The sequence below is a fragment of the Leucoraja erinacea genome, chromosome 4, assembly GCF_028641065.1.
Source record: "Leucoraja erinacea ecotype New England chromosome 4, Leri_hhj_1, whole genome shotgun sequence".
In the NCBI taxonomy this organism is placed as follows: Eukaryota; Metazoa; Chordata; class Chondrichthyes; order Rajiformes; family Rajidae; genus Leucoraja; species Leucoraja erinaceus.
Genome location: NC_073380.1, coordinates 1282766 through 1297987, shown reverse-complemented (window position 1 = coordinate 1297987; position 15222 = coordinate 1282766). Strand labels below are relative to the sequence as shown.

The 15222-nt window shown below is 41.4% G+C and overlaps 1 protein-coding gene across 1 annotated transcript in view; it reads left to right on the top strand.

Annotated features, from left to right (window-relative positions):
* Positions 1-12050, top strand: part of itprid1 (ITPR interacting domain containing 1) — a 107882-nt gene extending 95832 nt beyond the window's left edge. Inside the window, exons 15-16 of the mRNA XM_055633499.1 lie at positions 3367-3443; positions 8462-12050. Of these exons, the coding sequence (XP_055489474.1) occupies positions 3367-3429 (63 nt within the window). The 3' untranslated portion in view covers positions 3430-3443; positions 8462-12050. The remainder of the gene's footprint in view (positions 1-3366; positions 3444-8461) is intronic.
* The last annotated feature ends 3172 nt before the right edge of the window (positions 12051-15222 follow it).

Sequence of the window (15222 nt, the reverse complement as noted above, 5' to 3'; positions counted from 1 at the left end):
TATGTTTTTCATACTTCTGCACACCTCAACCTCTTCAGAGGGGAAAAAAGCCTCCCCTCTATCCATCTTTGCCTTAGAACTCATGCCTTCTTTCCTGGTAAACATTTCTTCCTTGTGAATGTTTTTCATATTCTTTCTAGCTGAAGGCCATCCTTCCTATAGCTGCACTACCAGATGTTCATACAATACTCTAAGTGTGGTCTCTTCCATTGAATTGTATAATTGCAACATGTCATCCCAAATCGTGTATTCAAGGATTGTCCTCTGTGAAGGCAAGTGTGCCAATTGCCTTCTTCACCACTTTATAAAATCTTTTTGTAAGGTAATTTTGTAAAATCTCTCTAAATATTAACTATCTTAATATTTTGACTGTTTGCAACCACCCTAAAACCCTCTGAAATGGTACACATCATCATCTATTCCATTGCTCTGTAAAATAGATCAAGCAATAAAAGGGCTGCTGGAATTATGCAAAATTAAAGACGTTATGCATGACTCAATGCATAACGCACAAATTTTCACCTTAATCTTCCCTGACCATCCGGCATTAAATGTGTCGTTCATGGCATTGGCACAAAAACATAACTATAAACATAGATCATTTTATGATTGGTTCGGATGAGTTCCAACCAATAAATTGTTATCGGGAAGGCTTTCCTCCAAGTGCTCTGGTTTCCCCTTGCAATCCAAGGATATGCTGGTAGATTAATTGAGTACAGCAAATTATTCCTTGTGTAGATGGGAAGCAGGAGAATCAAAGCAGAACAGATGGGAATGTATGAGAGGAAAATAGGACTACATGCCCACATGGAACAAATGGCTTTGTTTTGTGTCAATACACGAATAATATGAAGTGCTGGACTTGAATTAGCTGCTCTCTCTTCTCTCTCTTCTTTCCCCCCCCCCCCCCCCCCCCCATGCATGACAATTTTCTTTCACCACAGGCAGTCCATTGAGTGAAGCCAATGGACTTTTACAACAATCCAATCATTTTATAGTTACCATTACTATTATTCTGTTTTATTTCAGATTTAATCAATTAAAAGTGAACATAAATGTACCAGCTGCCTTGATGGGATTCATATGCAAATTTTCCAATTATTAGTGCCAACTTTCAGCTGCTAGTCCAGTAACTTAACCACTTACTGGAAATTATATCATTGACAATAAAGATCCCTTGGATTTGGCTGCAAGCCAACTGGGTATAGGAAAGTGAAAACAAAATGCTGTAAACTTCTGTAGAACTGATAGCATTTGTGGAAAGAGGAGCAAACTTAGTTTTCATGTTGACAATACCAAGTTGATATTCTAGGCTTGTCCCATTTGACTGCACGCGTTTCATATCTCTCTAAACCCATCCTATCCTAAAATATTATCAATTTCATCTGGAAAAATTAGAGGCAAATAAATCTCCTGGAGCACTTGGCCTGGAGTACAAAACATAGAAACATAGAAAATAGGTGCAGGAGTAGGCCATTCGGCCCTTCGAGCCTGCACCGCCATTCAATATGATCATGGCTGATCATCCAACTCAGTATCCCGTACCTGCCTTCTCTCCATGCCCCCTGATCCCTTTAGCCACAAGGGCCACATCTAACTCCCTCTTAAATATAGCCAATGAACTGGCCTCAACTACCTTCTGTGGCAGAGAGTTCCAGAGATTCACCACTCTCTGTATGAAAATTTTTTTCTCATCTCGGTCCTAAAGGATTTCCCCTTTAACCTTAAACTGTGACCCCTTGTCCTGGACTTCCCTAACATCGGAAATAATCTTCCTGCATCTAGCCTGTCCAACCCCTTAAGAATTTTGTAAGTTTCTATAAGATCCCCCCTCAATCTTCTAAACTCTAGCGAGTACAAGCCGAGTCTACCCAGTCTTTCTTCATATGAAAGTCCTGACATCCCAGGAATCAGTCTGGTGAACCTTCTCTGTACTCCCTCTATGGCAAGAATGTCTTTCCTCAGATTTGGAGACCAAAACTGTACACAATACTCCAGGTGTTGTCTCACCAATACCCTGTACAACTGCAGCAGAACCTCCCTGCTCCTATACTCAAATCCTTTTTGGGTATAGGAGCTTAGGAAGTTATGCTTAGGTTCACAGAAACGTGCAGGTGTGTAGGTTAACTGCATCCTAGTGTATAGAATGCAAAAGTGGGATAACATAGAACTAGTGTATGTGTGATCAATGGTTGCTGTGCACATGGAGAACTGAAGGGCCTGTTTCATAGAAACATAGAATATAGGTGCAGGAATAGTCCACTTGGCCCTTCGGGCCAGCATCACCATGCAATATGATCATGGCTGATCATCCAAAATCAGTACCCAAAATCCTGCTCTTTCCCATATCCCTTGAACCCATTAGCCCTAAGAGCTATATCTAACTCTCTCTTGAAAACATCCAGTGAATTGGCCTCCACTGCCTTATGTGGCAGAGAATTCCACAGATTCACAATGCTCTGTGTGAAAATGTTTTTCCTGATCTCAGTCCTAAATGGCCTAGCACTTATTCTTAAGCTTAAACTGTGTCAGTCCTGCCATGCCATGAATTAACCTGGTAAACCTGCACTCCCTCAATAACAAGAATGTCCATCCTCAAATTAGACCAAAACTGCACACAATACCCCAGGTGTGGTCTCACCAGGGCCCTGTACACATCCTTGCTCCTTTACTCAAATCCTCTTGCTATGAACGGCAACATGTCAATACCCTACCCCCAATAGCATGTGCTCTAATTTTGCACACTAACCTCTTGTGTGGGACCTGGTCATAGGCCCTTATACATTCTACTTGTTACATCCTCAAAATATTCCAGATGATTAGTCAAGCATGATGTCCCCTTGACATCCCCATGATGTCAAAGTCCATACTGACTTTGACCGACCTTGTCACTGCTTTCCAAATGCGCTGCTAGAACATCTTTAATAATCGACTCGAGCATCTTCCTCACTACCGATGTAAGGCTAACTGGTCGATAATTCCCTGTTTTCTCTCTCCCTCCTTTCTTAAAAGTGGGGTTACTTTAGCTGCCCTCCAGTCCACAGGAACTGATCCAGAGTCTTTAGAACATTGGAAAATGATCACCAATACAACCACGATTTCTAGGGCCACCTCCTTACTGTATCTGTGGATTGTAACAGGAAACAGGAGCAATTCAAAAATGGGACAATGAACACGGTGTACAGCAATTAATGAACAGTTGGCTTGCAGGACGCCCAATAAACTATAATGCAGTTTAAAGCCAAGATTCAAGATGAGCAATGCAGCTTATCAAGCTTTTCACAAATGCGCCTGCTAAAATTAATTTTCCATTTAAACTTTCTTGGGAATTTTAAAATATTTTGAACTAATATTTATTTGTTCCAGATTAAACAATCATTTAAACACCTCAGATCAGCTGGCTCAGAGAAGACCGAACATACTAAATAAAGATCCTTCGCATTGTAAGTTGTAATTTATTCCTGCTGTATTGTTAAATTCTAACGTAAATGGAGTGAAAATCTAAAAATAAGGTACTTTTTAATTTAGACCATTTTTTTCATTCAATATCTTAAAATGTGCTAGAAAGGAATTGAATAGCACTAGAAATGTGCTCTGGATTCATAATTCATCATTCTGCCATTCTGAACTTAAAATTCAAAATCCCTCTATTATCATGGTGGTGAAATTTAATCAACAGATGTCACATTGAAATAATGGCAGTAGCTTGTTGCTTACAATCTGCTGTGGAAGTCATGGGGCATCAAAAGTGCGGCACGGTGGCGCAGCGGTACAGTTGGTGCTTTACAGCGCCAGAGACCCAGGTTTTATCCTGACTACAGGTGCTGCCGTTCGGAGTTTGAACCTTCTCACCGTGACTGTGGGTTTTCTCCGGGTGCTCCGGATTCCTCCCACACTCCAAAGTTGTACAGGTTTGTAGGTTAATTGGCTTCGATAAAGATCATAATAAGTCCCTAGTGTGTAGTACAGCGCTAGTGTATGGGGTGGTAGTTGGTCGGCGCGGGCTTGGTGGGCCGCGCTCTATCTCTAAACTAAACTAAGCTAAATTAAAGTACATCAAGGCAAAAAGGGTAACCAAAGAGACTGGGACCCCTCAGAAATCAAAGCGATCAACTCTACATGGTGCCACAGGAAATGTGTAAGGTCCTGAACAAATATTTATCCTCTGTTTTTACCATGGAGAAAGACACGAGGACTGGAGAACTTGGGGCAGTCAATGGAAGTGTCTTGAGAGCAGTCAGTGTTATGGTTGAAGAGGCACTGAAGGTCCTGATACCTATGAAGATAGTCAAAACTTCCAGGCCTGATCAGAAATATCCACGGACACAGTGGGGAACTAGAGAAGAAATTGCAGGAGCCCTGGCTGAGATTTACGAGTCATCATTAAATGCTTCCGAACCACTGGTGGGTAGTCTTCTTGAAACTTGGGCAGTTTAGTCCAGAGGTGGGTGGCTCTGGACACGTTGTTGAACAATGTGAGCAGGAAAAAAGAAGTCTTCTCATCATAGGGGGCTGGGATGCCTGTCAAGTCAATAATGAAGTATTAGAAGGAGGAGCTTGCTCCACATCAATGTCCTGAGTTATTCGGGGCATGAATAGAGTGCGTGAAATTGATCATACATTCATGAACAAGATTAGTAACGGCATCACCAAGCCCCACAGGGTGTACTAGTACTTGTACTACCGATTCAGAGACCCCAGTTCAAATCGCAACATGGCAGCTGGGAAATTAAAATTCAGAGAAGCAAACTAGCTGTGCGGATGAGGGCAAAACTACTTGAATAGTTGGTTCTCACATGACTTTCATGGAAGGAAACCTATCAATATGCCACTGAAATAGGTGTTATCATAGGCAATGAAGATGGTTATCAAGAATTACAATGGAATCTTGATCATCTGAGCAAGGAATGGCTTTTTGTAAACCAGTATCTGCAGTTCCTTGTTTCTATATAATGGCTTAGTTTTGTTTACTTTAGAAATACAGCATTGAAACGACCCTCTTGGCCCATCAAGTCCCCGTGGGCCATCGATTACCCATTCACGCCAGTTCTATGTGATTCCACTTTTACATCCACTGTAAACAGTGGCAATTCATAGTGGCCAGTTAACCCACAAACCCACACATCTTTGGGATGTGGAAGCAAACTGGAGAACCTGAGGGAACCGACATGGTCACAGAGAAAACATGCAAACTCCACACAGACAGCGCCGGAGGTCAGGATCATACTCGGGTCTCTGGCACTACGAGGAAACAGCTCTACCAGCTGTGCCACTGTGCCATCTGATAAATTGGAATTTTATTCAGATACGTGTAAGATGTAGCCTTTTGGGATGTCAAACTAGGGCAGGGCCCTCATAATGAAAGATAGAACCCAAGGGATTTTTATAGAGCAGAGGGATCTCAGAGTACAAGTACATATTTCCATGAAAGTGGTGTTACAGGTAGATAGGATGGTGAAGAAAGCTTTTAGCATGCTGGTCTGCTGTCAGGAAGTTGACTAAGTGAGTGTGGAAGTTAGGATATTATTTTTTGGTTGTACAAGAAATGGATAAGGCTGCACTAGAAATATTCTGTTCAGCTTTGGCTGCCCTGCTGTGGGAAGGTGCTATTGGGCTGGAGATTGGGCTTTGTTCCTTGGAGTGTGAGAGGCTGAGGAATGAGGGCGTATAGGATCATGAAGGGAATGGGTAGATTGGGTTCACAGTCGTTTTTCCATGGCGGGGGAGTCAGCATGGTTTTGAGGTGACTGGAGAAAGATTTGATAGGAACCTAAGGGGCAACCTTTTCATGCAGAGGGTGCCAGCACATGGAATGAATTGCTAGAGGATGTAGTTGAGACAGATACTATAGCAGCATTTTGGAGACGTTTGGATAGGTATACATTTAGGCACGGTTTAGAGGGATATGGGCCAAACATGGACAAATGGGACTAGCTTAAATGGGTTATCTTAGTCAACAAGAACGAGTTGGGCCAAGGGGCCTGTTTCCGTGCTGTATGATTCTTTGAACCTACTGGTGACTCTGGACCCACAAGCAATATGTTTGGATCTTAAAATGTAATTGGAAATGCCCTAGTAAGCCACTATCTTCAGAGCAAGGGAAACCAGGTGATAAAAGTTGGCTTTAGCAGCCGTGCTCTCGTCCCAAAAAATAAATTAAAAAAAAAAACAAGCATCACAAGTTACCCCTTCAAATATAACAACATTAGTCATCTGACAATTATGATGCCCCACACATCACTACAGCAAACCTTTCACAACTTGTACAGACACACTGGCACAGCTGGTCGGGCCACTGCCTCATTGTCAGAGACACAGACATGATCCTGACCAAGTGCTTTTTGTGTGGAGTTTACACGTTCTCCCTGTGACCACGTGGGTCTCTGCCACGTGCTCTGGTTTCCTCCCACATCCCAAGGATGTGCGGGTTTGTAGATTAAATGGCCTCTGTAAACTGCTCCTAGTGTGTAGGAAGTGGATATGAAAGTGTGATCAATCATCGGCATAGACTTAGTGGGCCAAAATTGTCTGTTTCCATTCTATTTATCTGAACTAAACAAAACTAAAATTAACACACACTTCCCACGCACAGGGGAAAGTTGAACATAATTGGCACAGGCACTAGCAAAAAGCTCACATTTATTTGCACAAAGCTCGCAATTATTAAAACACCATAGAAACCATGGGTCAATGAGGGCATAGGGACCAGAACATGACTTCAAGCACAATTTGACCACAGCCACCGAGGGAATGCTATGTAGGAATAACAATTGAATCTACACGCAACCACTAATATAATGCACAAGTATAATTGGTTCACAAATTAGGGTGTTGCCGCTAATTGCTGATTGAGCGGAAATAATCTCAAATGGTCAATTAGAAAGGACAAAAGGGGCCATGCATTCCCTTTGGTGAATTGGATCAAAGGAAATCCCAAGGCTTTTTATACATACATTAGAAACAAGATGGTGACCTGGGCTGCTCAAGAGTAAACAAGGGAATTTATACTTGGAATCAGAGGATGTAGGTACTAAATGAATACTTTGAATCTGTGTTCACCAAGGAGAAGGACAGGGAGGACAGTGATGTCCGTGCGGGGAATACTAATATGCAAGGGCAATTTAAGATCAAGAAGGAGAAGGTGTTGGGGCTCTTGAAGAACATTAAGTTAGATAGATCCACGGGGCCTCCTGGAACCTATCACAGGTTGGTGAGAGAGGCAAAAGAGGAGATTGCAAGAGCCTTGATGACAAATTGTATATCTCGTTCAGACCATAAGGTCTGAATGACAAATAAAGGATCTAATCTAATCTTCTCGAGTCACAGACCTGGTCTCAAAGGACCAGAGAGTAGCCAATTTTGTTCTAGAGGTACAGATATAGACACAATGAGCTGGAGTAACTCAACAGGTCAGGCAGCATCTCTGGAGAACATGGATGGGTGACATTTGGGAGTCGGGATCCTTCTTCAGCCAGTTTTGTTCAGTTGTTTAAGAAAGGAAGTAGAACAAATTATAAGCTGATGAGCCTTGGGTTAGTAGTAGAGAAGCTATTCTTTAGGATAGAATTCACTCATATTTGGAAAAGAATGGGCTAATTAGGGACAGTTAGCATGGCTTTGCCATGACGGGTCATGTCTTACAAACTTAATTGAGTTTTCTGAGGAGGTGACAAAGGTGATTGATGAGGGTTGGACAGTGGATGTTGTAAGGCATTTAATAAAGTCCCCTATGGTTGGCTGCTCTAGAAGATGAAGATGTTTGGTATCCACAACCATGCTTCCATTGGTCGGGGAACTCAGTTCAAGAGTTAGGATGTCATTTTGCAGCTTAATAGGACTTTGGTTTGGCCATGGGGCAATTGTTTTAGAGAGCGGTGGGTGCCTGGAATGCACTTCCACCAAGGGTGGTGGGAGAGTCGGATAGTGGCATTTCAGAGGCTTTTAGGATATGCAGTAAATGGAGGGGTACAGGTTGAGGAGTTTAGTTTAACTTGGCATCATGTTCGGGATGGACATTGTGCGCTAAAGGGGCCTGTTCCTGTGCTCTACTGTTATATTATTTTGTGTTCTCATTTTATGAATGTAGTTTTAAATAATAAAATGCTTGATCTTGCATTTATGAATTTTGATGGAGCATGATAACCAGCACAGAGAGGATGTAATAGGGTGGATTGAGATTATTTTTCAGCCAGTCAAGAAATGTATCTGTTGCAAGTAGGTCAACATTTAAGGCGCAATTTTTAATGGCCTTGAGAAGGTGGTAAGGAGCAATCTTCTTGACTCTGACAGTGCTTGTGATAAAAAGTATTCACACTAACCTCTTAAATTTGGATTGCAGAATCTTAATATAGCCTTCATAGAAGTTCAGAAATGTATTCCAAAGCTCGGTTGATGTGTGAGTTGGATGCATATTTGTAGGTGATCTTCAAACTGAAATTTTAACTTTTCCTCTTTTCCACAGATGCTACCTGGCCTGCTGAGTGTTTCCAGCATTTAAAAAAAATTATTGATGGAATTTGTTTGCTTCTTAAAGTTTGAGAGCAATGCAAGGACTGCTGGACTAAGTCAGAACATGCACACTCTCAGAAACATTGGTTCAGGCTTCTTGCAGGTTGCCCTCCTGACACTTGATAAGAAGTCAAAATAAAACAAGATCAGCATCTTTGATTTTCCTGGTTAATTCAGCTCTTGCTTTAAGCTTGAAAGAGGATTTGAGTGTAATGCAGGCGCTCTCAAAAGTGTGGACCTTCATAGAGCATGCTCAAATGTTCTATCATTTCTCAGGAAACCTCCTTGCATAGAAACCTCCATGCATAGAAACATAAAAAAATAGGCGCAGGAGTAGGCCATTCAGCCCATCGAGTCAGCACTGCCATTCAATATGATCATAACCATATAACAATTACAGCACGGAAACAGGCCATCTCGATCCTTCTAGTCCGTGCCGAACACGTATTCTCCCCTAGTCCCATACACCTGCGTTCAGGATAATACAGAATCAGTTCCCCGTTCCTGCTTTTTCCCCATATCCCTTGATTCCGTTAGCCCTAAGAGCTAAATCTAACTCTCTCTTGAATACATCGAGTGAATTGGCCTCCACAGAATTCCACTGCATGTGTGTTCTTTGCACTCAGCTTGTTACTAACTGCTCTTCAGAAGCCTGTGCAGGTTCCTCAATCCCGATTTCCGAGGAGTCTGCCATCCTTTCCCCCCCAACTATAGTAGGATGCACTCATGTCTTGCTGACATCCACCAAATGATGAAAGAGTGCTGGTTTTGCTGTGATGCAAGTCTTCAAGAACTATCTCCTGAGATTGTGAGAAACTGGGACAAAGTTGGGAAATTTGAACATGTTTTAGTCGAAATATCATCTGAAAGGTTCTCAATATTTTAGATACCTTCAAATACGAGACTATCTGAAATCATATATCCAAGGCTCTCAATCTATGTTGCCAGATACACTAGATGAATGTATGAATAGAAACTCGGATTCAAACAAGTTAATATCATATCTGTATAACACCCTTTTAAATATCGAGACCCCATCGTCAGAAGTAATTAGAAGAGCTTGGGAAGATGAGCTTGGCCTAAAAATTTTAAAAGACAGATGGGAGGAAAACCTTCTATACATACACAACTGTTCGCTTAACGTTAGGCATTCGTGAAATCAATTTAAAATACTGCATAGACTCTATTATTCAAAGTCTAAACTGAATAAGATCTTTCCAAATGTATCTCCTATTTGTGATAAATGTCTTCTTCAGGAAGCAACTATAACCCATTCCTTTGCCTCTTACATAAAGTTACATAATTTCTGGAGAGGAATTTTTGAAATGTTTTCAAAAACACTAATAATAAAATTGGACCCCGACACGGAACTGATCACTCTAGGTACTTCAGAAGCCTGTTCTGAGCTATCACTATTTCAAAGACGTTTCCTTAATTACGGCCTGATAATGGTGAAAAAACTAATACTTGAATTTTGGAAACATACATCAGTCCCTACTCTTAAGATGTGGATTATAAACATGTCCGAGACGCTACATCTTGAAAATATTAGACTTGGCTTGGCAGAAAAAACAGATCACTTTTCCAAGACATGGACTCCATTCATTGATTTATTACAAGGATAGTATGGTGCAACACAATTTTGGATTTAAATCTAATTACGGATTGGATGAGGTGGGTGGGGAAGGATGAGAGGCAGGTATATCACCAATTTTTTTCTCTCTTTTTTTGTACTTTTTTTTCTATTCCTCTCTTTCTTTCTTTTATTCACTCTTTGGCTACACTACTTTGGCAGTCTAGGGGTTCTATCTTTGCACATCTCACGTTTTCTCTTTCTTGCTTTTTCTCCTTTCTTTTCTTCTAATTTAAAGCAAAAAAGTTAAAAATTGAACCTGTTCAATAACTGTATAAATTTTATATGCCATTGGTTCTATTGTTGTACATTTGCTTCTAATAAATAAAAAGAAAAAAAAAGAAAAAAAAGAAAGAGAGAATCATGGATGAGCTTTTTTAATTGCAATTTAAATTCAACCTAGTATCTACAGGAAATGAGCCAAACTTTCCTAGAGTATCTCTAAACAAACTTCAAGGTCTTTCACCACTTAATTTTCTTTATTTTCCCTGATCATGCTGCCATAGTTACTCGTAACAACAAAGCCACCCATCTATGTATCATTTGATTGTAAGAAATAATAATTTATTTTCTATGTCAACAGTGGGAATTCCTGAGCGTCTATTATGTTTTATTTACTACCTGTAAAATAATTTTAAATTATTGATCCCTGCCTTCATTTCAGATTCAAGCACAAAAATCCTAACAGTTTCAGTTATGTGACGCGTTATTAAAGCAATAGAACAGGAATCTGAAGGATATATTATATAGGAAAAAGTATAATTTTTGCAAGGACTGCATCTCTCATACTTTCTTATGTTTGGTGATTTTCAGTGAATGCGTATCTTAGTTATCCTATTAACTGAGTCAAGCTCTTCTACTAAATACCAATCGTCAATGCTTAATTACAACATGTAAATTGATAAAATAAGAAAACAGATGCAAACTTCAATAATTTATTACAGTAAGTCTCACATGGAATTCCCACAGCTTGGTTCCATTTATTGGCTCTATACACTGTTTCTAAAGTGGCTGATATTGAGATAGAACTAAGTGCTGTAATACTTAACAAAGATGTAAATCTTAAGACCTTGTGAAGCATATTTAAAGTACCAAGGATAATTGAATCACGACAGAGGTAATTGAGTATATATTTTTTTAAATGATTATAACAACTCCTATGTTCCCAGTATAACTCCGAGAATGGAAAGTCCAACAGCACAAAAGTAGGCCCTCAATATTAATCCCTTTAGGCCCTTTAATCTTTCATATTCTTGTGATACAAGTGCACTTTTAGATACGTGTTGGAAGGAACTGCAGAAGACTGAGAACTCTGATTGAGAAGACTGAAAGTCTCAGTCTGAAGAAGGGTCACGTTTCCGAAATGTCACCTATTCCTTTTCCTTTTCTCCAGAGATGCGACCAGACCCACTGATTTACTCCAGCATTTTATGTCTATCTTCATTATTGGACACCTCTTAATTTTTGTGAGAGTACCTACTACCACCACCCACTCAGGCTCCAACTCGAACAACCTTATGGTGCAATAATTCTTGCATTGATACTCTCTAAACCTCTCACTCTAAACCTGTGTCCACTATTTTAGATACCTCTGCTGGAGAAAACTTTCCTATTATCTGCCCTATCTACGTCCATCATTATTTTGTACACTTCCTCACAGCAGTCCCGCTCCAACTTATGCCTCTCCTCGTGTCTGAAATTCTCCTTCCCGGTAACATCCTGGTGAAACTCTGGTGCATTTGCTCTTGTGTTCTATCCTTGCCCAGCTTAAGTGCCATCTTTATCACTTTTATCTACTAAAGCACTATCCTCAAGATTTGTGGACTTGTACGTGATGATCCCAAGCTCCTCAGGACCCTGGCTAGAAAGTGTTTCATCACACTCTTAAGGGCCTGTCCCATGAGCATGTGACTCCATGCGGCAAGCATGACCTAAAGGGCCTGTCCCACGAGCATGCGACTGTATGGGACTGCATGCGGCAAGCGCGACCAAACCAGAAGCGGGGGCCGCGCGGAGGTCGAGTGAGTGACATGAAGTTCGAGTGAAGTCCGCAGGAAGTTCGCGCATGACGTACGGCGTCGAGGCGGCTGCGGGCGGCTGCGGGCCGTTGCTGCGCGGAATTTTTCAACACAGTCAGTTTTTCGGAGCCCTCAGATTTTCGCGTGATGTCGGGACCAGCTCCGCACAACTCCATACGGCTCGAAGTGGGACCGGCCCCGCAAGGTCGTACGGCTCAAGCGACCACGTTAGGTCGCGCTTGCCGCATGGAGTCGAATGCTTGTCACATGGAGTCGCATGATCGTGGGACAGGCCCTTTACAGATTAAATTATATCTGAAGGTACTGACACGTATCAAGGTAAACAAATCTCACAGGCCTGATCAGATATATCAGAGGACACTGTGGTAACAGTCCCACAGAGGACATTGCAGGTGCCCTGGCTGAGATTTATGAGTCATCATTAAATACAGACAAAGTGCCAGATGACTGGAAGGTGGCTAATGTTGTGCCTCTATTCAAAAAGGGAAAATGCTGGAAACTGCAGGCCAGTGTAATCAGAAAGTTACAAAAGAGTACTGTGAGGGATAGGATATGCATGCATTTAGATGGACAAGGGGTGATTAGGGATAGTCAACGGTGTTTTGTACATGGGAGGTTGTGTCTCACGAATCTGAGTTTTTGATGATGTGACCAAAAAGGTTGATGAAGGCAGAGCTGTAGACGTATATATTGATTTCAGCACGGATTATATATTTTTAAATTATTATTGTTATATTCCGGACAGCAGAATGAATAACAACTTACACGCAGGCTGCCTGGATCACAAGAGAGATTTATTACCCGACATCCCCTACTTATATACAACACCAACTCATTAGCATATACATGAATATGCATGAATCCATTACACTGCACTCCTTTTTATAAATATTACATACACAGTTACAATTTTCTTGTTGTGATACTTGATTTGAACCAGTATTCCTTATGTCTTAAATGATAACATAATATATTTATTTTACATAATTACACATTTTCATTCTACCTAGACAGTGAGTTACTTAATTTAAAAACCTAACCTGACTACTGGTTTACGGATCCTGCCTGATCGTCTAACAGTAACAGGTGTAACAGGTTTAGGTGTTGACTCACTTGTAGGCTTGTTTGGCTCTGTTTTAATACTCTGACTTTGACCAGATGAATCTGTTTCTTTGTTTGTACTGACTGAACTTTGTGTTTCAATCACAGTTGGCTCTTCCAACTCACTTTCAGATAAAGACTCAGGGATTAGGACTCCATGCTCAGTTTTTGGTTCATCTTTGGCTGGAATCATTTGATCAACATGAACACTTTTGATCCTATCTCCAACTTCAACTAAGTATCTTTTTGTTCCACACACTTCCACTATTTTCCCAATATCCCATTTGGCTCGACTGGACTTGTTGGGAGGACTGAGAACACGAACCTGCTCATCTGGCTTGAAGTGCCTCTCCTTTTTGTGGGAGTCAAAATGGCGTTTCTAACTTAATTGTTTTTGTTCAACTCTCAAAGCCAAATTGGGTTGAACTAGACTTAAGCGTATTCTTAGCCTTCTCTTCATTGTTTCTCAAAGACTTTGGTACAACCACTTTGTAACCCCACTTACTGCATCCCTGCACACATGATAATTCATGGCTTCGATTATGGAAAGGCTTCAGCTCTTAGTTCAGAACTGAGTTCAATCCACTGTCGATTTCAGTCCATCCGTTTAATGTCTGTTCATAAATCCACTTCAGCACATTGTCTTTCTTTGTTTCTGCTGCAATTTCTGTTGCAGTCACTGGAAAGTCTTCATCTACAACTTGCAGTGTGTAGATAGAGTTCTCACTTCCCACGTCAGAGTTCTCATGGGGCAACCGGGACAACACATCAGCAATTGCGTTGCACTTGGAGCTTCTATATTCCACCTTGATGTTATACTGGGACAGCAAAATTGCCCAGCGCTGCATCCTTGATGCCGTCATGGAAGGTACAGCTGACTTGGGACCCAGTATCACTAATATTGGCTTGTGATCACTCACCAGGGTGAATGGTCTGCCGAGAAGAAACTGATGGAATTTCTTGATTCTGAACACGATGCTGAGTGCTTCCTTTTCTATCTGCGCATAGTTGCGTTCACTCGATGACAGCGTGTGGAATGCAAAAGCAATAGGCTTTTCCTGTCTGTCATTCATTACGTGGGAGATCACTGCACCTACACCATAACTTGAAGCATCACAAGTTTCATCTCGGGGTCATATCATAGTGAAAAAGAAGCTTGTCACTTGTTAAGTTTTCCTTGCAGATGTCAAATGCACGTTGCTGTTCCTTTCCCCACGTCCATTTCACGTCTTTTTGTAGCAGATGACGTAGTGGCTTTAGCACAGTTGCTAAATCTGGAAGGAATCGTGCATAGAACTGCACCATCCCAAGGAATGATCGTAGCTCTGACACATTGTTGGGTTTTGGAGCATTCACTATCATTTCCGCTTTCGCCTTCACAGGGCGAAGTCCATTGGCGTCTACTTTGAGTCCAAGGTAGACCACCTCTGACTGAGCAAATGCACATTTACTTTGTCGCAGTTTGACATTGTGGCAGTTCAGTCGTGTGAGAACTTGCTCGAGGATTTCCAGATATTCTACCATGCCCTCTGTGAATATCAATAGGTCATCCTGGTTGCACACACATAGAAACATAGAAACATAAAAAATAGGTGCAGGAGGAGGCCATTCGGCCCTTCGAGCCAGCACCGCCATTCATTGTGATCATGGCTGTTCATCCCCAATCAATAACCCGTGCCTGCCTTATCCCCATATCCCTTGACTCCACTAACCCCTAGAGCTCTATCTAACTCTCTCTTAAATCCATCCAGTGACTTGGCCTCCACTGCCCTCTGTGGCAGGGAATTCCATAAATTCACAGCTCTCTGGGTGAAAAAGTTTTTTCTCACCTCAGATTTAAATGACCTCCCATTTATTCTAAGAATGTGGCCCCTGGTTCTGGACTCACCCAACATTGGGACCATTTTTCATGAATCTAGCTTGTCCAGTCCTTTTATAATT